General features: G+C 39.6%; 1 protein-coding gene across 2 annotated transcripts in view; it reads right to left on the reverse strand.

Annotated features, from left to right (window-relative positions):
• MYOM1 (myomesin 1) overlaps positions 1–27,941 on the reverse strand; it is an 84,564-nt gene that overhangs the window by 20,128 nt on the left and 36,495 nt on the right. For both annotated transcript variants that reach the window (XM_075270634.1, XM_075270635.1), the window contains 20 exons: positions 26,324–26,523; positions 25,550–25,606; positions 25,326–25,450; positions 24,842–25,025; positions 24,407–24,581; positions 23,845–23,966; positions 17,206–17,402; positions 12,718–12,844; positions 11,406–11,590; positions 11,073–11,187; positions 10,819–10,978; positions 10,474–10,580; positions 7,991–8,035; positions 5,002–5,138; positions 3,874–4,018; positions 3,025–3,084; positions 1,698–1,765; positions 1,440–1,553; positions 676–763; positions 146–184 (listed from right to left, as the gene is read on the reverse strand). In XM_075270634.1, the coding sequence (XP_075126735.1) occupies positions 146–184; positions 676–763; positions 1,440–1,553; positions 1,698–1,765; positions 3,025–3,084; positions 3,874–4,018; positions 5,002–5,138; positions 7,991–8,035; positions 10,474–10,580; positions 10,819–10,978; positions 11,073–11,187; positions 11,406–11,590; positions 12,718–12,844; positions 17,206–17,402; positions 23,845–23,966; positions 24,407–24,581; positions 24,842–25,025; positions 25,326–25,450; positions 25,550–25,606; positions 26,324–26,523 (2,450 nt within the window). The remainder of the gene's footprint in view (positions 1–145; positions 185–675; positions 764–1,439; positions 1,554–1,697; positions 1,766–3,024; positions 3,085–3,873; positions 4,019–5,001; positions 5,139–7,990; positions 8,036–10,473; positions 10,581–10,818; positions 10,979–11,072; positions 11,188–11,405; positions 11,591–12,717; positions 12,845–17,205; positions 17,403–23,844; positions 23,967–24,406; positions 24,582–24,841; positions 25,026–25,325; positions 25,451–25,549; positions 25,607–26,323; positions 26,524–27,941) is intronic.

Below are 27,941 nucleotides of genomic sequence, written 5' to 3' on the forward strand. Positions count from 1 at the left end.
TCACAGGATAGGGAATAGCTGTCTGATCAGCGGGTGCCAGATCTTTTTCTCCAGAACCCTATAGCTATGTCCCTAAGTATATCATGTTTGTGATATGTTAAGTTAGGCTTTATTCATACTATTAACTAAATTATGATATACTTACCAATTACTTTGCAGACTGCAGACATGAGATCATCAAATGCTGTGAAAATTGGAAAGTTTATAGTTATATAGGCTTTATTACTTGTAAACACATAAGACATATGACATGAAATGCAATGTATTATGGACTACAGCAAAACTGAACTCAGAACACATGCTAGGTTCACACTAGCGTTGTGGTCTCTGTCATTTGGGTCATCTGGGGGACTTGTACAATGGAGAGCTGGATCACTAAACAGCAGTTACACACGTACACTGGCAGACCACATTGACTATAATGAGTTCTGCCATGTGTCCACCATTGGTTAACTGAAAGTCTCCAATGGAGAGAGACTCCGGCGCACATGTGAGCCCAACCATAATCGAATATTGAAACAGATATAGCACAAAGAAGAACCCCGAAAAATCTGTAAGCCCATAGGCATGTTATTCCATAGGTGGACACAAGAAGGATGACAAATTTCCAAGACAGACAGGTAAGTATTTGAAGAAGCCAGCCAAGTGTTTAGAAACTAGCTTAACAGGTCTTACCTGAATCCACAAGCTTAAGGACACTCTTATCCCTCCCTCTGTCATCTTTTAGGATTAGCTCATATATGCCAGCGTCTTTCCTAGTTATCTATAAGTAAATATTAGATGGTAAGATTTGATGCAGATAGGATGAAACAATGTGACATATACACACAATTACTGAAATCTGACAACTGCTATGAAATATATAGGATAGAATAAGATAGTATGTTCGTTATCGAGGTGTGCATGGAAATCATAGGGCCTCATAGAAAAAAGTGGTCTGCACTTATTACTGAGAGTTCTGCAAATTGTACAAAATTCCACGATTGTATTTTTAGGTCCAAAATCCTATCTAGATTAATATAAAAATGCATCTATATAGGTAAGCTCTGTTTTCCAGCTTGATATATTTTATAGTTCTTGCTACTTTACATGCCACTACTAGGGGGAACTACTGGCATAAAGTGGGAGCTATATAAACCTGTATGCAGTGAGCAGGATAGGCAGTTCAGTGCCAGGGGCCTTCTCTACAAGGCCTATGCCATACAGACCATATACTTAATGTATAAAATATATTATTAGTGATAGGTAGGAATGCCATAGGGTGTCAGTTGTAAAGATAATGCCATATATACTATTGCTAGTCAGTCTCTATCATAGTAGATGAGGTTGGATAAAGACATCAGTCCATCAAGTCCAACCTATAACATTTGATCCCTGACTCTATCACTAAGACTAGTTGTAAAGGCATCTCAAGAATGGCAATGTTATAAGTAACTTACCTCGGTGATAAGTAATGTACATACACCATCCTTAAAGTCATGTTTCTCATCAATCATTATCTCTCCTCCATCCTTATACCATGTGATAGTTGTTTCATTCTTCATATTAGCAACCTGTTGTGAAGAATCAGACATTAAGACACTGGTCTAATATAAAATCCTATTATTAATTAGAGAGATAGATAGATAGATAGATAGATAGATAGATAGATAGATAGGAAGAGAGAAAGATAATGATATACACATGCACTTTCCTACCTTACTCTTCAACAGTACATTGCATTCAGGGGTAACTTCCCATCCAAGATACTCCACAAAGTGAGGACCTTCAAATGAATACAAGTATGTTTACAAAGAATGAATATATCATCAGTAAATCCAAGACAAGCACAGCACAGTCATGGCCTGGTGAGTTATAGGAAATCTGGTGGAAAAGGACATTCCACCTCAGTCTACCTTGATCCCATCCCGCTCTTCCCACTGTCTAAAAAAGTGGCAAGTGATGAGCAGAAGCTGATATGCACCACAGTGCACCATATATCTGCCACGTTAAGGGGCATTTTTGTCCACTTTCGCGGTGCGTCCATCTTAGTAAATGTGGGCCAGTGTGTATTGGAATGTGAGGGGCTGCGATTGGTGTATGGGCAGAAACAGGATGCCATCAAACATACTATAACATAGTTGCCCTGTATGTGGACTCATGGCTTCTCTGACTTGCCCATGCGCACATACACTCAGCCTCTTCATAGAGTCCATATACTCTCTATTTGCACCACATTTTCTGTTCCCTTATGAACTAGAGGGAGCAATAGTACCACAAAATACAAAAAAGCTAGCGAAACATAACCAGAAAACGACCATTAAACATTGAGGTGTTTTTCCTGTCGCTTTCCTGGTAGGCACATCCTATTGTATTATGTGCCCCAGTTTCATACGATATGTTTCATACAATGTATTGTCATCTAAATCAATACCAGGACTGCACATTTATATTCCTTAATATGCATTTCATTTAGCAGACACGTCTGCCCTCTGCTGGCTGTTGATAGCAGGACACATAGAGCTGCAACATTACTATACATGTATATACTCTTTACCACTATGTACTGGCTTACAGCGTTCTACATCATAGATTTCAGATGATTTGTTTTGGACATAGTTTGTCTTATATAACATGTCATTAGGGGGCAGTCTAGAGTATATAGCCAAAATGCTGCTAGAGCAGAGTAGCCAAGACCAAAAAGCCAAGTGAATAATATAAGGTAGTCCATACTAGAGGTAATGCTATAGAAGGTTTCTAGACTACATAGCCTCACCACAGAAAAGAGTTATCTCACATAGATATTCCCCATCCATATGCCTGCATAGAACTCCCATTATGAATCAGTCCATGCATTACATAGACGGACATTCATTTGAATGGTCTTCGCATACAGATACTTTACATACAAGTATATATATATATATATATATATATATTAAAAAACACCAAACATCTTCTAAACATCTCAAAAACCCCTCCAGTCACATCCCTTGTCCTTAATTGTGTCTAGACTTCACTCAGGGCTTTCGGGTTATACATTACCTTGTTTCCGGATCCATTCATGTCTCTGGAATCTGGCTTCCTTCTGCAACTTATCAAACACTGTAAAGGGGACATAAGGGCAAGGTTAGAAGAACAAATCATATAGACTTCCATTGTCAGATGTGCTAGGGAATGAATATACCAGTAATGCTCTGTCAAGCAGAACACCAAATATTTCATGCAGCTTTCCAGTGCTTATCCCTTATTATACATGGGATATAATACTGAGATTATTAGTGCTGCTAAAATAATAGAATAAACTGCTTTATGGACTAAGTGATTCAGAAAACATGGGGTTAAAAATAATCTACAGCGTATTTTACCCCATTGGACTCTGTTGAACATGTTTCAAGAAATGTAAGTTCCACCCGTGTTACCTATACATTCTGTACTGTAAAGAGATGAATGGCTGAGTGTGGATCTAACACATTTCCATTGCGCCATGTCATGTGAACTGAGCAATATCTATGATATAAGAAGATGAGCTATTGTAATGTGCAGATGGGTTTGTCACTATGTAAGGACCATTTGGGGCTTTTGTCATCTTTGATCAAATTTAATTGTTTTCAACGTTATTGATAAGCATTAACATAAAGATATGGATAGAAATGAAGATTATGTGTATTTATTGGGTGGTCTCTATGGTGTTATCTTGCGAAAAGCTTTGGCATTTGTAGTGGAATTGTGACAATTGTTTCCGTATTACTACAATACAGTTGTGTGATATTATGTGATAAAGGTGATATGTTACAGATAAGCCAAAGTAGCTTAGATATCTGTGACACTAAAAGACGATGCCCATAATATGTGCCCAGAGTCGATTTCAACTGGGTCACGTGCCAGACTCACCTTCACCAATAAGGACCAGGCTGGATTGGTTTGTGGCTTTTCCATCTTGTAGCTGGAAGGTAAAGGTCCCTTCATCCTCATCCTCAAGCATCTCCATAATCATTTCTACAATTCCAGTCTTACTGTCAATGTTCATCTTATATTTCTTTAAGAAAGATCAGGAAAGTACATGTTACTCTGTCAGTATGCAAGTATTCCAGAATATATATTCTCTATGTAGATGATCATATACATTACTATTATACAATATTAAATGAAGAGAAAAGATCAGAAAGCAGTTTTCTATTATTCTGATTCTATGATTCTGTCCTGCTGAACATGGAGTCTGAGCTAAAGGCAGCATGGAGTTGAGCAGACTGATAGTTTTGTGGGAAAAGATTCAGTATAACTTGTCATGTATTCATAAGAGTGTCAGCCCTTCTGTGTTTAGGAGTCAAGTGGGAGGTACTATCCAGTGACTACTGTGCATACCTAGATGTCTGTCAGTCAGTAAGTGGGACCACCCACTGGACTCCTAAACCCAGAATAAGCAGAGATTTCTATCAATAAGATACAAGTTATACAGAATCTTTCCCCACAAACCATATATCTATCTGCTCAGCTTATCCTGCTCTTTAGGCTGCATTCACACAGAGTAACGCCAGGCGTCATTTGTGTGTAATTTGTGTGTCTTTTACGGCCGTCATAAAACGTTTACATAGAGTTCTATAGGAAAAGACGGCCGTCATTTACAGCCGTCATTTACGGCCGTCATTGTAATGACGGCCGTAAATGACGGCTGTAAATGACGGCCGTCTTTTCCTATAGAACTCTATGTAAACGTTTTATGACGGCCGTAAAAGACACACAAATTACACACAAATGACGCCTGGCGTTACTCTGTGTGAATGCAGCCTTAAAGTGAGCCTACACATAGGACTGAGTGCAAAATGTTACGTTTCCCCTAATATTTCCATCTCCATTGCATAGTATATTTCTGGTATACCAGTATCCTGTATATTACCCTATTATACTGTGTGCTGCAAGAAGGAATTGGTTGAAGATATATAAAGATATCTCTCCTAGCTGCCATTGCTTACTTTTCACTTCAGACAATACTATAATATCTTGTGATGTCTATTAGCTTACGTCTCCATGGTGGATCTCCTTATCATTGAACACATAGTTGGCCTTAGCGCTACCAGAGAGTTTTTCAGCTTGCATCCAAAAGCGAACCTGTCCCTTTTCTAATATTTCTACAGACAAGCCAGATTTCAGTGGAATAACTGTAAAAGAAGATTGTAAAGTCAGTATAAGGTTCAGCTCAGTTTAGGAATGGGTATAGAACAGGGGTCAGCAACCTTCGGCACTCCAGGTGTTGTGAAACTACAACTCCCAACATGCTCCATTCACTTCCATGGGAGTTATAACAACAGCAGAGCAAGTATGCATGCTGGGAGTTGTAGTTTTACAACAGCTGGAGTGCCGAAGGTTGCCTATCCCTGGTATAGAACATATAGAACCTGGTCCTATATATAGAACATATAGAGCCTAGTCCTGTATATAGAACATATAGAGCCTAGTCCTGTATATAGAACATATAGAGCCTAGTCATATATATATATATATATATATATATAGAGAGAGAGAGAGAGAGAGAGAGAGAGAGAGCGCCTTTTCCTACTTCCTGGCGCCTTTAGTGGCTGCCTTGATACAGGGCTCCAAGCTGGGAGCAATCTCTATCTTTCCTTTCTCACTCTTTTCCTCTGTATCTTCAAGAATCGTGTCTGAAATTTCCCCATTGTGGGACTATTAAAGGATTATCTTATCTTATCTTAGTCCTGTATATAGAACATACAGAGCCTGGTCCTGTGTATAGAACATATAGAGCCTGGTCCTGTATATAGAACATATAGAGCCTGGTCCTGTATATAGAACATATAGAGCCTGGTCCTCTATATAGAACATACAGAGCCTAGTCCTGTATATAGAACATATAGAGCCTGGTCCTGTATATAGAACATATAGAACCTGGTCCTGGATGTAGAACATCTAGTGCCTGGTCCTGTATATAGAACATATAGAACCTGGTCCTGTATATAGAACATATATAGAGATGAGCGAACACTGTTATACATATTTGATTGAATATCAGGCCGTTCGGTGTATTCGATTGAAATCGAATACCACGAGAAAAACGCAGTAAAAATTCGTATACCCTCCCACCTTCCCTGGCGCTTTTTTTGCACCAATAACTGTGCAGGGGAGGTGGGACAGGAACTACAATAACGGAGTAATCGGAAAAAAAAACGGAAAAAGTAATTGACTGGCTAAATAAGGTGACTTCCAATTTATACGAATGGTGGATTTAACATTCAATTAATTTGAGACTGTGAACTATGTGACTGTGAGACAGGGATAGATGTACAGGCAGGGTTAGCTAGGGATTACCTTTATTTAGGTGGGAATGTTACTCACCCAGCTCTTTGGGGCTCTATCTGGTCGGGATCCCTGTTAGCTTGCGATATGCATTGACCAGCATTGATTGGCCGAATGCCATATAGAGTACAGCATTCGGCCAATCAACGCTGGTTCTGCCGGAGGAGGCGGAATCTAAGATCGGTCCACAGCAGTTTCCATTGTGGTCCGATCTCAGATGTAGCAGTGCTGACACAGCTCTACTACACGGAGAAGCAGCAGAGCTCAGCACACTCAGAGATGCAGAAGAACTGACTGTGCAGCAGGGTTCAATTGGATTGAGCTGATATAGCGTGACTGAATTGCTGTGTATCACACTTAGCTTTTGGGGGGTAGACCCTTAAAAATTGGATTGAGCTGATATAGCGTGACTGAATTGCTGTGTATCACACTTAGCTTTTGGGGGGTAGACCCTTAAAAATGGGATTTTCTGGGGGAAAACCCCTGAGAAAAGCTGGTTGGAACGTATATAGTAAGAAGTAACTGCCGTGGATTCCTGCTATTTTGTGGGGGACACCCCAAATAAAAGCTGGTTGGAACGTATATAGCAACAAGTAACTGCTGTGGATTCCTGCTATTTTGTGGGGGACACCCCAAATAAAAGCTGGTTTGCACGTATATAGCAACAAGTAACTGCTGTGGATTCCTGCTATTTTGTGGGGGACACCCCAAATAAAAGCTGGTTGGAACGTATATAGCAACAAGTAACTGCTGTGGATTCCTGCTATTTTGTGGGGGACACCCCAAATAAAAGCTGGTTGGAACGTATATAGCAAGAAGTAACTGCTGTGTATTCCTGCTATTTTGTGTGGGGACACCCCTAATAAAAGCTGGTTTGCACGTACATAGCAACAAGTAACTGTTCTGTATCCCTGTTTTCCACTGTCTGTGGAAAGCTGGACTCCTGTCCCTGCAGTGTATAGCTCTGAGTAGAGCTGTTGGTTTTCTTCTTTAGTTTTTCCCTGCCTATCTGAAGCTAATGCCTATCTAGCCCTCAGCAGATATGTTTCTCTCCCTATCTCTGACCACAAATCTGACGAATATGGCGGCGGCCGTTCTTATGAATGGGAGGTCACATGACTATGAGCTTCTGTACAGTATATAATAGCCTGCAGACTGTTGTAAAACACTTTTCTGTTTTAGAGAATATATATACAGTATATATATATATATATATATGTTTTAGAGAATATATATATATATATATATATATATATATATATGTTACACATGTTACACAGTGAAAATCTACAGAAATCATACATTTATATGCAAACAAACAATGTAATGTATCAAAAATTGGAAGCAAATACAGAGAATGACATAGCCCAGGGGCCCCACATAGGGTAAAAATCACAGTGTTTTACATTACCTACAAAGTGGATGGGATTTTGGCTAAACCCATCCACACATTGCAAAAAAATATCCGCAGTGGACATGCTGCGATTTCACAAACCATCATGTTTTTGTAAATCGCAGCAAGTCAATTGTGCCTATGGAAACACTGATATTTTCTATATAGGTATAATTGTAGCAGAAAGTCCACAGAGGAAAACTCTTATGTGGAATCCGCTTGCGTTACATTTCCGCCACGTTTTTTGCTCACTATGTGGGGCCTTATCCATAGTGTTATATTTTGCAATGATATCACTTTATTTACCTGGGAATTTGTGGTCGTGGCTGAGCTGCAGCAGGCGCTTGAGCTCTGAAGGGAGAAAAACAAACATGGTGACTCTTCTAGGACAGCACTCAGCAGAGAGACAATAGTCCCTGTGTACTCTATAACCCAATGCTGCGCTCCAAATTTGGTTATGGTCATGAGTCAGACAGTTCTTACTAGTAAAGATCACCTTTATTTAAAGAGGACCTGTCACCACCCCTGACTTGTCTGCTTTAGGTCAAGGATACATGGTGACACGACTGATTGATTTTAACTAATGAGTGACAGCTACAAGATAGCATATAATTCATTGCATTCATATGGACAACAGCTGTAGATCAATACTTGAGAAAATGCACAAAAAAAGAGACACTCAACCCAAAATAAATGTCTTAAAATGTTTATCATTTATTGGAGAAAAGTGAATAAAAACAATGAAAAATTAATTGGATCAATCAGTAAGGGGTCTAAGAATAATATATACAAATGCATTGAATAGAAACTCCATGTATAAATCCAAAAAAAGAGAAAAAAACAATACAAATAAAAAAATATTTGATTAAACATGAAAATGTCGAAATGCAAATATGAATCTAATATCTAAAATTACAAACAGTAATTATGTACATGTGGTCCACATATATGGAAATAAAAGTGGCGTAACTAGGAATGGCGGGGCCCCGTGGCGAACTTTTGACATGGCCCCCCCCACCAACCGACACAGACACCGAAGACCTCGACCGACCCCCTCCCCCTCCTACGCATTCCTGCGCACTCTATTATGCTCCATGGTGGCCCCTGCACACAGTAGTATCCCCCATAGTGGCCCCTTCACACAGTATTATCCCCCATAGTGGCCCCTCCACACAGTATTCTGTCCCACTGTGGACACCCAGAAACCATTATTATACTCTCCCCCCAGGGGGAGAAAAACATTAAAAAAAACTCTGCCACTCACCTATCTCCCGTCTCCTACGCTGTCAGCCTCCGAAGTAGTCCATCTTCAATGACGGCAGACGTCACATGACCCGGAACGCAGGCCGGGGTCATGAGACGTCAGATGACTAGGCCGAAGCCTGCCCGGATCGTGGAGGTAAGTAACAGTGTTTATGTTTCTTACCTCTCCCGGTCCGCTGATCATTATACCCGGGGGTCCGAAAAGACTCCGAGTATAATGATAGCAGCGGTAGCGGCTGTCACCGGGCCCCTAATGTCGCTGCTACGGCGGTAGTTACACCAAAGGGAAATAGTGCCTAAGTGATAAGTGCTTGTATACAACAAAATAACACGATCCATTGTGATCTCTCTCCTTTGGGGTTTTATACATATGGTGATACATTGACATATGTCTGATTCGTTCCTTTTTGGTTTTAAAATCTTGAAATTTTATCATGCTATTTTGTCCTATGTAAGCACTTATAGCTTAGGCACAATCTTCATATATTTGGATTACATGTAGGCGCTTACTTACTGTTCGTATTTTCTGAGATATTAGATTAATCTTTGCATTTGAACATATGTATATTCCATCAAATATTTCTCTTTTGTAGCTTTTTTTATATTGAGGGACATAACTAGCAAAGCCTGGGCTTCATAGCAAACTTTTGACTTGAGGCCCCACTCCCACACAGCATAGCATCCCCTTTCTTGTCCCCCATATGGTATAACACCCCATTTACACACACTATGATGTCCCAAAGTGGCACCCAGACAGTATACTGTCCCATAGCGGCTCCTCCGCACAGAATAATGCCCCATAGCACCCCCTTCATAAAGTATAATGTCCCACAACAGCTCCTGTACACAGTATAATGTCCCATAGTGGCCGCCATACACTATAATGTCCCATAGCGGCCTCCATACAGTATAATGTCCCATAGCGGCCTCCATACAGTATAATGTCCCTCAGTGGCCCCTATGGTAATTGTTCAGTGTTTTTGGGTTCACAACCTAACCGAAGTATAATGATCAGTGGCCCAGTGGAGGTGATTAATCATAAAAAAAAAAAAAAAAAAACAGTTATACTTACCACTCCTGGGCTCTGGCACAATTCCCTACTTTCTTCAGCCCTCTTCAATGGCATCACAGACATGGATTACGCCGGCATCATTATTCGTCATGACGCCAGCATAACCCATGTGACGTCTGTGTTGCCACTAAAGAGGCCCAAAGACAGCAGGAAGTTGCACCCGATTCCCGTAGAGGTGAGTAAGACTGCCGTCAGTGACGTCCTGACACTGTTTAGCATAAGATATGTGATATGGGATGCACAGAGCCCCCCGGAGGGCAGAAGGAGAAGTGGAGGCAGCTATGAGCAGGAACGGGGATCACTTTGGCAGTAGTTACTCCTGTGCTGATTTTGATGGTCTATTCCAAGGACAAGACATCAATATGCTGATTCCAGAAAATCCCCTTAATACATCATTAAAAAAACTAACTTACAAAATTTTACAAACTGTAAAAACTGAAGAATATTTGCTTACCTTCTTCATCTATTGCATAGCTGGATGAAATACCATCTGTTTCAGTGACAGCACAAGAGTAAATGCCAATATCTTCTTCCGAAGGGTCTTTGAATGAGATCTTTGTCCTAAGACATATTGGAATAAGTTTGAGTATTTGGTTGGTTACTGTATGGCAAATTGGTCTATGTTTTTATCTCCTCTGGTTAGAATAGGCATTGTAAAAAAAAATAAAAAAATAGTTGAAATCTTTGGTGTTCTTTTTCCAACCTATCATCTACCATTTTGATTTCATATGTGATTTAGCATCACTGACCAATATAGTCAGAAGAGGAATTCAGCACATCAAGTGTGAGGACGGCTCACCTGCCACCTTTGGTCTCGATATCGACTCTAGATGAATCATCGCCTATTGCTTCATAATTCTTGGACCACACAAATTTGGAGTCTGGAGTAAGCTGGTCACACTCAAAGTTCAATGAAATGACTCCATTGTCATCCACCTCAACAACTACCTCCTTGGTACCTAAAGCGATACGATAAAATAAGGTTACCCTGGTAGTTTTGTCCTATGTAGTGAATATAATTCTCTGAATAAGTGGAATCATGTTTCTTATTACCTGGTCTGGTTTGTGCAAGGACAGGATCTGTGATATCAGATATCTTTCCTACACCAGCCTGGTTCACAGCTCTGACCCTCAGCACATACTTGGCACCATCAGTCAGGTTCTGAAGCTGAAAGATAAGAAGTAGCTTTTAATACTGTGATACATTTCCAGAGGTTCACTTTTACGTATTGATGAAATGAAAATGCCAGAAACTGATTCCTATTTCTCATCTTGACGGACAGTGTATAAATGACAATATTCTTATTGTAACAAGCAATAATACAAGCAAGTTCAGAGATAGAGATGTCATTTACATTTTACATTGGAATAACAACTTGGGAATACCTTAATAAATGTGTTTGGTGTTGGCTTCTCGTTCACACCTCTCCAGGCTTCCTCTGGAGCATCTGCTTCTTTAACATCCACATAAAAGCCGGTGACTGGAGTACGACCAGTGTAGATTGGAGATTTCCACAACAGAACCATAGAAGTACTCCGGACTTCAGTGATAGCGAGCTCATGTGGTGGTCCTGGGCACAAGAAAATACACAGTAAACAAGATTATAATGGAGTGAAGACTTTGTCATGGATTTTACAGTTGGTACTCTGATCTTCACTTTACCTGTTTTAGTAATCTTCTAAATTAGATGTAAATATATTATTCTAAATAGTTATTGAAGATGCCTCAAGACATGTCATGTCCATGCAAAACTAACCCTACATGCACACAACTGAATTTTACTAGTGTGGCTGACTTACTGGCCTGAACATCATGTTAAGAAGCACACTATCCCATACTATATTCACTATGGGACAGTATGGCGTTGGGACACAGGGACTCCTAGCATCATAGACAACTATAATGCTAGGAGTCCCTCTCTCGGTGTAAGGTCCAGGCCGGTAAATCTGGCCAACACACGGACCAAGTTTACGAGTGAACTTGGTCACGTGAATTTAGCGTAAGTATTTATTTCAGGCAATCCGTAAACCATCTAATGGGCCCATGCCATCTTTTACCACCTATCCAAGACCCTTGTTAAAGGGGTATTAACACAATAAACTATGCTTGGCTGTTTCTGTAACCTCCATAGATGTGGAAGAAGAAAACCATGTACAAATATTTTACTTTTTTCCTATTACCAGTATATAGGGGGTGGTTGTGAACATTTTTTTTACATACTTTAAAGTTGTCCCTAGCCACACTTTATTAATGTATTAGCAGGGTGATCCATCTCCTATTCACTGTATATTGACTGTATATAGGGATATAGAAGATACAAAAGTGAGAAGGACATTTGAAATAGCTATGGTTTTATACCACTTAGAATTGGGCTACTGAACTTTATGCAGTATGTACATGTTTTAGCTAGTGATTTATATCTTTTTGTTATAGCTAAAATGGCAAATCTCAACCTTCATATGAAACCAGGACTAATTATCTAAGTTGTATAAATCAGTTTTTTGAAGTGATCATCTCTTGGTTATAGCATTTCTATGGAGAACTTTAGAGCCTGTGTTTTGCTAAAATGAACTAAAATAAGTTAATAAAGTATGCTGCAAAAATGTACACCAAACCCTTCGCTACACAGTAGCTAACTGATTTACATTCCTGCCATGTAAGACGTACTCTATATTCCTTAGATGTCAGTTATTTTACCTGGTACAGCAATGGTCCATTCTTCACATTTGAACGGTTTACTTGGTTGGGATGGGGTCCCGAGCCCCGCTATGTTGCAGGCAGCTACTTGGTACTGATAAATTATGTTTTCTTTCAAATTCAGAATCTACGGCAGAGAATAAGAGATCATATTTCAAAGTGAGTTATCCAAAGTGGTTGCATATATGGATTGCAATGATCTATCCTTTCTTTCAAATTCTTATTTTATTGAAGGTTTGTACAGGTGAACAAATGCACAAAAATACAAGCAGAATCATGAATCAGCACATTGCACATAAATATGAGCATAGAACATAAACAATAAAATAAGTTAACCGTATAGTGAGTTGGGTTGGAGGGGGGGGAGGGGAAGGGGGTCGGAGCGGAAGGATAGAGGTGGTAAGGGAGGGATAGGTCCATAGCGACTAAGTCAGTGCAAAAAACAAAAAAGAGCATGAGAGACAAGGCTGGATGCACATGTAGCTACTGGATAGAAACGGTTAGGTAATAACAAATATCAAATATCAGCTGATGCTAACAGAAGTATGTGGCCTGGTACGGTTTCGGTACTTGAACCATGGTTTCCAAAGGTTGACAAAGGACTGGTGTTTCCTCAACTCCCAGCTATACAGGTCTTCTAGCCTAGCTACTTCATCTATTCTACTCAACCATTCAGACACTTGAGGTGACTCTTTTTCCAACCAATGTAATGGAATTAGTATTTTGGCCGACTGAATTAAGATTGTGGCTAAATCATTCTTGGAAGGTGACCAAGAGTTGGCCGGTAACCAAAGTAAAACCGAAACTGGTGAGAGCCTGATCCTACATTTTGTTATTTGATGTATAATAGATTCGACTTGTAACCAGAAAGGCTGGATTTTATTACAAAACCAAAACATATGGGCTAACGATTCACCTCGCTCCCCACATCTCCAACAAGTGTCATCCTGTCTCAACTTCATAAGTTGTAGGTCAGCGGGTGCCTTATACCATCTTGTAAGGATCTTAAAGGAATTCTCTTGGATCCTAATACATGGGGAAAACCCATGGGATTTACTGTGAATATGAGAAATTTCTGGCTCTGAAAATGTGCGACCCAGATCTTTTTCCCACTTACTAATATAGGCTGGTTTCGGAGAGTGGGGATGCGTTAACAGGTAGGTATAGAGCAAAGAGATCATACCCTTAGAAGTGTCAGAACGAGAAAGTAAGGATTCAAACCACGGCGTGGGGGGGGGGGATGCGGAAAGGATTTTTTAAGGAGAGCATGTGTGTTCTGGAGGTCGGATAATTGGAGGAAAGTGTGAGCTCTACCCAGAAGTGGACTAGGCAATACATCCCATTCTAACAGGTCTTTGAGTGTGTATACACTCAGGAGTTTCCAAGCCTCTGAAATGTCTATTGCTTTCGGGCAAAGTAGGAAGGGAGTTAAATCACCCGGTACAGCAATGATCTATCCTGATATAACATATCTATAATGCTCATGGCAGGGTTACAAGACTGTTATAGGCTGTGGTTTATGTATTGTAATACTTTCTTTCTATTTTAAAGCTCTCCTGTGTTGGAATTACAGTATACAGCAGGAGGATTCTCTGATATATACTGCACTTCCATCTGAAAGCTGCCATGTATTCTCCTATAAAGATATACAGTACAATGACATAAGTTACCCATAGGCAACATGTGGAAAAATAAATGCTATTCAGCATACATTTTTATTGGATGGCCCTTCATAGAAAAGGTGAGTCTGCTTTATACAGCACAGATAAGGTACACCAGCCTGATGGATGCTGATTTGGCAATCTTTTAGTATTTGCAGTGTGAATGGAGCCCCATAGATACCTTTGGCATATAATTTGGGACCTTTCCTTGGTTATGTGGCAATCATAGGGCTCTAATACCAGGTCCACACCGGCCCACAGGTGGACAAGTAAATTCCCCAGTGGGCCTCTTAGCCACCCTGTGATATCACATTATCTTAATACAGATACTCATCATACAGCATCTTGACCAATGTGTCAGAATAATATATATAATAATAATGGTATAATATATAATATAATATATTTCTCATTTAAGAAGCTACCCCATTTCTTCTAAAATTCTGTAGACATACTGAGCAGCTGATATGACATTTTGGTGCAGTGTCAGGCCAGTACCCATCCTCCCTGGGCCCCATTGTCTATATCACACTACAGGGACCCCCATCATCTTGCATCGTCTTTCTGCTGCCTAAGGCCTGCTGCTGTGTGGACACATATCCTTGGCTCACAGACCTAAGAGGTACTAGTTCAAGGTAAGAGCCAGACAGCAGACTCATCACATGACCATGGACCGTAAATCACATGACCATGGTCAGAGTTTTATCCTCTAGAAGTAACAAAATGAAAGACAGCAAGCTGAGATCTAGAAAACCGTGAGGAATTGATACAGAAAGTATATTGGAAAATTGTATATCTTTTTATTGCACATTTGTTTGTCAATATTGGTCTGAAAGTGGCCAACCCCTTTAAGTGAGCAAAATTATTCATTGCCTGAATTCAATGGCAAGTCCTACAGTCCTATGAAAAAGTTTGGGCACCCCTATTAATCTTAATCATTTTTAGTTCTAAATATTTTGGTATTTGCAACAGCCATTTCAGTTTGATATATCTAATAACTGATGGACACAGTAATATTTCAGGATTGAAATGAGGTTTATTGTACTAACAGAAAATGTGCAATATGCATTAAACCAAAATTTGACCGGTGCAAAAGTATGGGCACCTCAACAGAAAAGTGACATTAATATTTAGTAGATCCTCCTTTTGCAAAGATAACAGCCTCTAGTCGCTTCCTGTAGCTTTTAATCAGTTCCTGGATCCTGGATAAAGGTATTTTGGACAAACAATTCAAGTTCAGTTAAGTTAGATGGTCGCCGAGCATGGACAGCCCGCTTCAAATCATCCCACAGATGTTCAATGATATTCAGGTCTGGGGACTGGGATGGCCATTCCAGAACATTGTAATTGTTCCTCTGCATGAATGCCTGAGGATTTGGAGAGGTGTTTTGGATCATTGTCTTGCTGAAATATCCATCCCCGGCGTAACTTCAACTTCATCACTGATTCTTGAACATTATTCTCAAGAATCTGCTGATACTGAGTGGAATCCATGCGACTCTCAACTTTAACAAGATTCCCGATGCCGGCATTGGCCACACAGCCCCAAAGCATGATGGAACCTCCACCAAATTTTACAGTGGGTAGCATGTGTTTTTCTTGGAATGCTGTTTCTTTTTGGACGCCATGCATAACGCCTTTTTTTATAACCAAACAACTCAATTTTTGTTTCCAAAATGAAGCTGCCTTGTCCAAATGTGCTTTTTCATACCTCAGGCAACTCTATTTGTGGCATACGTGCAGAAACGGCTTCTTTCTCATCACTCTCCCATACAGCTTCTATTTGTGCAAAGTGCGCTGTATAGTTGACCGATGCACAGTGACACCATCTGCAGCAAGATGATGCTGCAGCTCTTTGGAGGTGGTCTGTGGATTGTCCTTGACTGTTCTCACCATTCTTCTTCTCTGCCTTTCTGATATTTTTCTTGGCCTGCCACTTCTGGGCTTAACATGAACTGTCCCTGTGGTCTTCCATTTCCTTACTATGTTCCTCACAGTGGAAACTGACAGGTTAAATCTCTGAGACAACGTTTTGTATCCTTCCCCTGAACAACTATGTTGAACAATCTTTGTTTTCAGATCATTTGAGAGCGGGCTGTCCATGCTCGGTGACCATCAAACTTAACTGAACTTGAATTGTTTTGTAGAAAGAAATGGTCCAAAATACCTTCATCCAGGATCCAGGAACTGATTAAAAGCTACAGGAAGCGACTAGAGGCTGTTATCTTTGCAAAAGGAGGATGTACTAAATATTAATGTCACTTTTCTGTTGAGGTGCCCATATTTTTGCACCGGTCAAATTTTGGTTTAATGCATATTGCGCATTTTCTGTTAGTACAATAAACCTCATTTCAATCCTGAAATATTACTGTGTCCATCAGTTATTAGATATATCAAACTGAAATGGCTGTTGCAAACACCAAAATATTTAGAACTAAAAATGATTAAGATTAATAGGGGTGCCCAAACTTTTTCATAGGACTGTATCTGCCAATTTATAGACATGATAACATGCTGCAATATGAGGAACTTGCTTTTACTTGGCATTTTAGCTGAAGAGATGTAGAAGAGATAACATGAACTTATGCCATTGGTTTAACTGCTACATCTTGATATTTTATTAAACAAAACAACAACCAATGATAAGTCCTGGAGAAATGTTTCTGCAATGGGTTTTTGTTGTCTTCTTTGATAAGATATCAGGTTGCAGCAGTTTAACCAATTGCAAGTTCGGGTTAACTCTGCTACATCTGTATATAATGTACACGTAGTGAAAACATGCATATAACATATACTATAAATCTATACATTCAACAGGAATACTTACCCTGTAGGCCCTGTCACTTATGGCTTTCACATTGGCCTCCCGCCACCTTCCTGCAACACCATTGACAACCTCCCGATAGTTGATGTAGTAGCCTTGAATATCCACACCTCCAGTGATTTTCGGTGGCTTCCAGGTAATCACCATAGAGTCGCGAACGCTCTCGAGAACAGTGATGTCATATGGAGCAGAAGGAACCGCTGTTTTCATATGAACATTAGACAAGTAGTTTGGTTTATTTGGGATACTCTTAAGAGTCGTGTTAGGAGGAGAAACACATTAATATTGAATGAAGCCGTGTCAGGGAACAGAACAGAACTGAACAAACGTGATATAAAAAAGCAAGTGAATTAGGCATTTTACAGAGAGCACTAACCCCGTATAAGACCAGTGACTATGAATCGTGAAAATGAGGTGCAAGGATCCTTCCTATTCGTTTAGATGGGAGTTCATTCATGTTCTGAGGTCCTTCATAAATGCTGGGAAATCCAACACTAATGCCTTAACTATAACCAGTCTTAAATTTCAAGATAATGAAAAGTTAAACATTTTTGCAAATATAAATTATTAAAAATTTTGCAGAGTTTTAAGGATTTTCTTTAATACGACCATGAAAATCAGCCATGATTTAGTTATTGTGGTCGGGATATCATGTCATACATGTAGTATACCTGCCTGATAACCTGTCCACAATAAGGAGAACATGACTGGGTTTCTGACAAGTCCAAGACCATAGAAAATTCCTGCATTCATGGTCATATCCAATGGCAACCTATCAAGGCCGAAGACTGTAACCATGAAGATGGTTAGGGAAAATCTTTAAAACCCTGTAAACTTATATTTGCAAAAAATGTTTAACTTTTTACTATCTCCAAATTTCAAAATGGTTATATTCATAGGAAAACCCCTTTAATGTCATATAGCACATTTCAGGGGCTGCATTGCAAACAGCATATAGATTGGAGCATCACCGTGCATGGAAAGGATCAGTGAGGATTTCCAGCATTATAAATCCCATGATAAGTAAGCAATGTCATATCTTAGTGATACAACATCACTTGCTACAGTGAGAAAACCTTTTAAAATGAAGGCGGATTAATGTTTCCCTGTGTGAGAGTATATGTGTACATATATATGATAGAGCTCTGTGATATATAGATTTATATGATCTGAAGCAGTAATAAGCCTGACAGGACTCCTAGGAGAGACAGTGAGAGTCCGGATTGTCCTGCTCACTGATTGACAGCTTTCCCTATCTGCACATTCATATGAGAGGATTCAATGGCTGTGTTCTAGCCCTTGTATTAACAGCCAACAGAAGGCCCCAAAGACTTTATTGGATTTATTCACAAGTTCATGGATTCCCTTCCGGTCATGTGAATGTAGCCTATATAGGTGTGTCTATAGAAAGAGCTGTCAGTCACTGTGTGTTCTCAGGGTGAGCAGGACTCTTACTGTCAGTCACCCCTACAGTAAGTGTCTGTATTACTTCTGCTTTTTACTCAGAAATTTAGCTTCAAGTTATATAAAGTTATATATCACAGAGTGTTTGCCTTGTTACTCTACGAAGTATGTGATATGTTAGATACGGATTTCATGTTGTCACAATCATTGCACCTGCAGTTGTTGTTCACTTACCTGATCCAATACATTAGGGTATGTTCACATGGAGGAATTTGGAGAAGATTTTTAGGTGGTGTTTCACCTCAAAAGCCTCTCCAAAAACCAGCCCACAGGTTACTCATTAATCTGTCATTCTTTAACTAGTCATAATATGATATGGTTATTCCCTGTAACACTTTAGGCCACTAGGATGTGGCAGAATAACATTTATAGTGTACAGTATACTATTTCATATGTCACTTGCATTTACAGATTCTTCCGACTATGTATTTAATGAATAACCAATTATTAATGTATGTTAAAGGAAATATTTGCAAATCTGGCAATGACTTTTTTTTACTTACCTTTATCTCCTCTGAACACCGGAGTTACAGACACAGTTATACAACTGATACAAGACTTCTATAACTTTATAATATTCAACCAATGGCAGATTGAAGTGTAAATATCAATTTACTTTGTTATAATGTTATGTTCACATCTGCACCTTGATGTCCGTTGCTCTGCTCTGTTAAAGGACCAGAACAATGGTCCTTCAGGGGTCCGTTCTTTTAAACTGGCGGACAAGAAAGTCAGACTTGTAGCACTTTTTTGTCAGGTAATTTTCAGCGGTCACTGCGGCAAAGCCTCCAAATGGAGAATCTGGTGCAGATGTGAACCCAGCCTTAGAGAATGTAGATACAATTGTAGTGTAGAGATATTCTAATGTTAGGGGGTAGGCGCCATATAAACAGAGGAGTGGTCCATAGCTTGCAGTCATCCCATTTCCCTACATTTTGGGCTCAACCCCTTCTTTTAACAGGCATTGCAACATTAGTGAGTAAGAGAGTGCAGACTAGTCATGTACCATTTTCTTTTATAGAGGATAAGAAGGGGTAGAGGAAATGTGCAGGTTATGTCCTGGGTGTGATAGTGTTAACCAACGTCAGAAGGGTGAGAGGTATTTTATTGTTTGCTTTGGGGTTCCATCTCCCCTATGTACTCTTTGATGACATGTATATGGAATAGATGCATTGTACTGTATTATATAATAAGAGGTCTTTAGTGGTCTCACAAATTGCTAGAATAGAATTAGCAGCAGAAAGCATTGTTCCCTCGGCTAGAGTTAGCACCACTTTGCTTTTTTAGGTGGTAGCATCATGAGACCTCCAAAGTGCTCAGTGGGGATGAAAGTGGTTGAACCATTCCATGACATATATGGCATATCCAGGCTATATACCACCTATGTCTTGGGTCTAAGCCTATGTCTTTAGGCTTAGGTTATACCATCAGGCGCAAGTCTGATGGAAAACCCAACTACAACATGGATCAGCTGAATTGATATATTGCTCCTTTTATTGATTCCTTTTATGAGTAAACTGACAACTGGGTGGAGCTCGCTTGGTGTGTGTGTCTACACTGTTAGACACTGTCTAACCACTGCTGAAGATATCAGACTGTGAAGGGACAAGGAATCCCCTTTTAACAAGGTAACACCCAGTTTTTTCCAAAATTTCAAAGAGAAATAACAGAGGAATGGCAAAGCGCAGTTATGCTTAGGGGTATTTCATAAATGCCTGGTGTTTTTATAGGTTTTTATAGGATTTTAGAAGGGTAAGTGAGTGATAACGTCAGAGTATTATCCAGTGTACAGTGTGTATTAAACCAACACTCATTTATTAGACAATGTAGTCAGTTACTGATATCCTATAGACCAGGCTTTATGATGAAGGTACAATGTATGGTATACCAAAAAGTGTGTAAACTCCACCCATTTAATACAAAATATCTTCTGGTTACTGTAAAGTTGTATTTTATTTGCTATTAGTCCATTACAGGTGCAGTAACTTGTGTTGTACCTCGGCATGCAAACTTTCAGCAACATTTATTGAAAACATTTGTGTTTTCAATACAGTTAACATTAACATACATGATCCAAATTTATGACATTGACAAATGCAAAGTGAACAGTGGTTAGCAGAACATAATCTCCTGGCAGATATTGGGTCTATTACCTAGACTTGGCATTCTGCAAACAAAAGAATTTCTCTAGTGGTAAAAATAGAATAAAACACAAGTGACTTTTAACAAAACTGCAGCGTTCCATGAAACTTCATGTTTAACTACCCTGTGTGAATGAGAAACAGTCCAGGCAATAGATCCCAAATCAGATTTACAGATTTTGCATGCAACAATACATTCAGTAAGATGCAATGTAAGTTCCAAAGTGACATTCAGATTTGTTTGCAATGTCAGCTAAATATTTAGGTTTGCCACATAATTGAGATATATGTAGATATTCAGAATTGACATCCTTCATTTTAACTAGCATACAATGTTTTACAGGCATTTTAGGTGCCAACCTGAACCTGTCCATGAGAAGGTCATAAAGACCTAGTTGTACAAATGGGAGGATGGCTACTTGCCGTACAACAAACCACTGATGTTTTACAATTCATTCATGAATACATTGTGAACGTTCCATTTTCTACCAATTTATGTTATATGTGATTAAATTACATGTGAAGTTGATGTGGTTATCCACTATCTAATAATGATGGCTTATCCTTAGCATAGTTCATATGTATTAGATTTGCCATGGTCTGATATCCAGGACCCCTGCAGATCATGTTGTACAGATTTTAGTGGTGGCATTAGGTACTGCAGTGCTGCTCCATAGAATGCAATTGGGATACAATGCTACATTACCTAACACCACCACTACATATCATACAGTGAATGAGCTCCAATATTACCGAGAGCTGCGTTGTCTCAGAGCAACTGATCTGCGGGGATCTCAGGTGTTGGACCCTCAGAGATCTAATATTGGTGATCTGGCCACGAATAATAGAAAGTGGATAAACCACTTAATACAGCATAAATCAGTCACATGTTTATTATAACTAGTAAAGTTTGCTACTTCTGCCTTCATTTCTTAGTAGAATACCATAAAGGGGTTGTACTCTGAACATTTTATACTACACCGCACCAAATGTAATACCCCAGCAGCACACACTACAATATCACTACTATATACCAACCACTCTACTATAGGTCATCATTATTACTAATGTCACACTCTACAACTCATACAGGCCACCATCATGTTCATAGTGAATCATTCAAGGACTACCAGCATTAACATTGCCATTTCTGATAAATATGTTGGAGGGATGGAGACAAATACTAGATGTGTATTCAATGAACTGTATTGTCCATGACTTATGGAGTTGGTGGGCAGGGGACTTTGGTTTCACACTTACTTTCATCCTCAGCTCCTTCTTTCTCTGGTGAGTGTATGGGAGCCATGGACTCATTACTTGCACTTATAGTACTTACTCCTGCAGGTCCAGGTTTACCACTTTTACTGGGTGATATGTTTTTGGTGTTAGCACTGCTACTGAGCAATGCGTCTGTGATAGGGGAATGCTGTGTGGACTCATGCTTGACTTCCCGACATGCAGGGGAGTCTGTTAGTCCATCAGCACTAGCAGGCAGTTCAGGACACGCACCATGTGGCAATCCGCCCCCTACAGCATCCAGAAGATAACAAAGACATTGTTATTATACTGTACATCTATCCTATGATTCACTAAGCAGCAGAGGACTGGTAGATGCTTCTAGGACTGTTATCACATTGGATGCTGTGCTAGCCATGCAGAAAAGAAAGCTGTAGCCTAAAAGCTATTCCTTCTGACCTCACCCCCAGACACATGCATGCTTAGCTTGACAAACCAAGCATGTATTTGTATCAGAGAGCAAAGTAAGCCACTATGAGACACCTCTAGCGGCAGCTTGTTTCCACTAAGAGTAAGGATTGGATATGTTGAAACTCAGCTACCTAATCCTTTTTCCTCCAACATCTGACTTTGAAGGCATTTAGTGGTTGGCTATTAGATTTGGCAGATTTGGCCAACACACATCTAATGTGTATGGGCACTTTATAAATACACTGAAGATTAGTAAGTATGGTCCCAAGACGGATACCTAGAAATAGAAGTCTCATAAATTTAAGCTAATGTAAGTTACAAGTCTAAGAAAACTACTGCATGCTCGAAGAAACAAGAGCTACAACAGTCCTGGATGCTAAAGAGAAGCCCTCTGTTGTTTAGTGGATATAACAGAACATATACATGCACAATGTATACAATATGTTGCAGTAGAAACTGAGAGATTATAGGTTAGTTGTGGGATAAACCAATATATTAATTGCTACGTTCACATGAACCGCATAGCATATGGTTTAGCATTGATATAAAATTATCCTGTCTGCTAAATATAATTCAGAAAGGGGTGAGCAACCTCCAGCACCCCAGATATTGTGAAATTACAACCTCCACCACGTTATGACAAACATAGCCTATTATGGCATACTGGGAGTAGTAGTTTCACAACAACTGGCATGCCAAGGGTTGCTGCCCCGGCTTTAAACATATAACTTATGTGCCAGGAGCAGCATACTCTAGGTACCCTGATGGGCCAGTCCAACACTGCTTTTTTACCCAGACACAGACAGTGATAATATAGAGAGAATTGGGACACTAAACCACCAATAGGTCAATGACCAGTGGTTTAGGCCCCAAATTCACATGACATGTTACCTTTAAATCATTGATCTATCTATGATACAATGCAGAACATTCAGCTGCATGCAGTTAGCTACTTGCAAATGAACTAGGACTATGTCATGCAACAATGGTAGATCCGTGCAATATGTTAGTAGATAACTTACAGGCATGACAATGTACAAGTGCAAGTGTACAACCGTTAGGAATGGATATCACATACTGAACCATGAAGTCTGGATTTTCATCCACATAGGCGCGATAAGATGAAGACATGGGGCTCCTTATGAAGTGGAAGGCTACGAACACTATGGGTGGTGAAATGTGTACTCACAAAGAACATCCCAGATTAATATTGGCTAGATTGTGATGAAATACATTTGACAGGAAATGTGGAGGTGATGGTGCAAAGCAAAAGCATTGGTGAAATGATCATTCTATCAGGTCTGGTGATTATTAATAAGGCATCACTTACCAATGGCAGCTTTCACTTCTATTGCCTCAGAGTCAGAAGAGTAGCCACTAAGGCCTGCAGCATTCACAGCTCGGACTCGGAAAATGTAGTGTTCACCAGTGTGAAGACCATGGCAAATAAATCTGTGTAGAATAGATAGAAGCAAAGAGGTATACAGATAGGAATGGGAATTAATAAGTGTGAGCAAATGAACTGTGCATGGACATTGAACAGGAGATCATTTACATGTACACATGAAGAATTTCTGTAGGACTTCTAAATCTCCATAGGATTTTTTTTTTTATCATGGGAAAGACCCATGAATAACATGTGGCCACTCACATGAACATAGTGTCAAATATGGGCCTTATCTGCAGTGCCTGAATAATAAACCATATTGGGCACACACAGTGCCACTCTTATCCATGGTCTGTGGTTGGTATTGCAGTTCATTCCCTTTGAAGCAAATAGAAGTGAGCTGCAATAGGTAACGGGTAAAGTATATAATATTATGTTCAATGAAGACAATCATGAAAGTCTGTAGTGTGAATATACACTAAGCTGTAGCAGGATCCTTGGTTACCTTGAGCCTTTAACTGGGTTGTTGTTGCATGGTTCCCACTGGCCAGACCCTGAAATGCTGGCCTCAATGTAGTATCCCACCAGTTCTCGGACATCCTTGGACTCTGTCCATGTAAGAACCACAGAGGTATCTGTGTTCCTTGTAGGCACAAGATTACTAGGTGGGCTGGGGATGTCTACAAAAAAAGAAAAGAAAGCTGTTAAAAAAACATTGCAGAAAGAGCATCTATATATATAAATATATATATATATATATATATATATATATATATATATGTATATATATATATATATATATATATATATATATATATATATATATATTATTATTTATTTATTTATTTAGTTATTTTTTTAGCACATTCTTTCAGAAAGACCAGACAGTGCAACTACACTTGTTAGCCTCACGGCTGGCTACGTAATTGATATCACTTACCAAGTTTGTCACCCACTACAGTAGACTCCGTTGCCTCTGAGGGTTCCCCCACTCCAGCAGAGTTGCAGGAACGTACTCTGAAACTATAAGACTTTCCTTCAGCAAGATCAAAGAGGGCAAACCTTGGAGACTTTACTGGGATTTCTGTGTTGACTCTCTGCCAGTTCTCTGTGCCAGCGACACTCTGTAACGGCAAGATAGAGTAAAGGGTTAAAGGACCATTAAGTCTTGTTCAGATGTGTTCGTGGATGTTTGTATCATGGTGCAACATGAGTTTTCTTGCATAGAATTTTGTATTTAGTCCATTTATTACCTATTCTATTTAGTCCAAAGGTTATTACCAAGATATTTCTTACTCTTGAATGTAAATCTGTCTTTTTATGCAGCAATATTAGGTTCTATATTTGCAGTTTTATTCGTTGGTTGCATTAGTTTATTTTAAGCAGCATTAAGTGGAATACAATTCATCCAAATTCAATCTTACCTTTTCTACATAGTACATGACACCCTCATGTCCACGCAGTGCAGGGGGCTTCCAGCTCAGCACCACATAGTTTTTGGTGGCTTCTGTCACAGTCAGGTTTGATGGTGGCCCAGGAATAATTCCCTCTGGTATTGGTAAAAGAGAGTCATTTATTACCATGTCCAATATATTGTAATACACATAATCATAATAATAACACTCAATGCCTGGGCTCAGTTTCTGACCTGTGGGTTCCTCTTCTGTCACAATGATTTGTCCAGTCCATGGAGCAGAAGGACGACCTGGTAAATATTATAAAGTCACTAAAAATATCCATGAAACAGTGATTGCAAATATATAATCTGATCATGGGATAATAACATGTCCTTTAATTTTCTGATGGGGTGGGGGCAACTAAAGAACAGAAATACGGTGGACCAAATAGTACAATTCACTAGTAGAAGTAAAAAGGGAAGAAAGATGGTTGACATGAGGGGAAATGGAATGGGAAGGGAAAGATGGGAGAATAGTAAGCTCAAACTTCTCATTTTTAAGATCTTGGTTTCCTTCCAGTAAATGTAAATGTTTTGGTATCCATTAAGAATTTGCTACAATGTATCCAGTCTTGCCAATTCTTTGTGAGCTAAATAGTGTAATTGGGTATAGGTGAATTTGATATGGGGAGAAAAATTCCCTCTTTTGTCCAACAGCCTTGACTCATTTTATAGAAACTCATTTTATACTAACATATTGTAGCAAACTCTCAGGATAGATCAGAGATTTGTGATTTATGTAGCTCACAAGGGATTGACTACAATAGATACAGTTGTAGCAAACACTGTGCAGATGTAATAACTGGTGGTGTCAGGTGTAAGATCCCCACCAATCTGATACTGATGACTTACATCTTGGACAACCCATGTAAGAAAGAGATAGTTGTAATTTCAGTGCAATATTATACTTTGCACTGAAGTTTAATATCTAACTTGCAGCAAGATTTAGCATTAGTTCTAACTTACTTCTGAGTCTGGCTCTGTCTGCAGGATCTAGAGCTGCTACTGGCTCTGATACACGAGAAGGTCTGCTCATTCCAGTATTATTTACAGCCCTAACACGGAAAATGTATGATCTTCCTTCAATCAAACCAGTCACGGGGAAGCGGGCAAACTTCACAGGAGTGTCATTACACTGGGTCCAGTGACTTGTGCCAACCTCACACCTTACACAAAAAATGAAGAGAGGTGAAAACTGTAAACACAATACACATAAACGATGAACACATAAGACTTGTTACACCTACATAATAAAGTATATGTCTACCTGTGGTGTATTTGTGCCTATCCCTATATGAAATGACGTACATTGAGATATAAACTGGTTATACACATGAGATAGCTAATTCAACCAGCAGCAATCTCACTTGATCCCCATATATGTTCTACTCAGCTAAGCAGTGCCTGTGTACAGAACAGTAGAGGGTACAAAGCCAAATCCAACTGACATCTGCTATGGTGGAGAGTATGGAAGAACCTTATACACATTAGACATCATCAGCTCTAGCCAACATGCATCTAATATATATGGCCTGCTACAGAGATTTGCTCTTAGTCTCATTACAACCTCTTCAATATGGTAGGCAATGGGAGCTAGACCATCATAAACCAGCTGACTGCCTTTGGTCTGGCTCTCAAGAACACTAACAGCCATTTTTGCTGGAAAAAGGTGCTTTAAAGAGGACCTTTCACCATTTTGCCCACAGGCAGTTCTATATACTGCCGGAAAGCTGACTCCCCCCTCTCTCCCTGATAATGCTCGTCTATGGACGAGCACTGTGAGCAGAGGGAGGGGGGCGTTCCTCCCGGCTCTCACAGCACAGCACGATTGGCTGTGCTGTGAAGAAGGACGTCTCTGGCTAACTGTCAGAAACGCCCTTCTGACCATAGAAGAGCTACGGTACTGGACCGTAAGCTCTTCACACCGGGCCCACATCGGGAAAGCCGACAGTGTGCTGAACTCAGTGTACTGTCAGCTTTCCGGCAATATATAGCCTATGGGCAAAGTGGTGAAAGGTCCTCTTTAAAGTTACTATATCCCCTGCAACACCCTCTATAGGTGCAATATAATATTACATGCCACCTTTCAAATAGATGTACTGAGTCAGGCAGAGTAGTTCTTGTTACTGTTTCTTTGCTCTGGTTAATAGAAATAAGACAATCTGTTTAAAACATTATCCATATTGTGAGTGGCAAGGTATTGCTAAAAACATAAACTAGTCTGGACTGTGACAGTGTTTCTTTATTTGGCATTGTATTCTCAAACTCATTGCAGTATATTTATTATTTAATTCATGCCTGATATCTGGCAGAAATATTCGGAAACTTAAGATTTGCGACTTTTGAACACCAGTTTCAACAATAATAGTTGCAGTTGGTGTTTTTGTACCTCCCACGCCACCTTCATGAAAGGTATAGATTCCAGAATAGGGGCACGGCCCGGCACAGGATCAATGGACGATGCCATGGTCACACTATGACCCAGACTAACAAATTACAACTATGTAAGAGCCTAAATTGGATAAACTTTTCTCCATACATCTAGATCCTCTTTACGGGTGTCATATCTCACTATTGTCATTAG

This window comes from Leptodactylus fuscus, chromosome 4 (genome assembly GCF_031893055.1).
Source record: "Leptodactylus fuscus isolate aLepFus1 chromosome 4, aLepFus1.hap2, whole genome shotgun sequence".
Classification (NCBI taxonomy): domain Eukaryota; kingdom Metazoa; phylum Chordata; class Amphibia; order Anura; family Leptodactylidae; genus Leptodactylus; species Leptodactylus fuscus.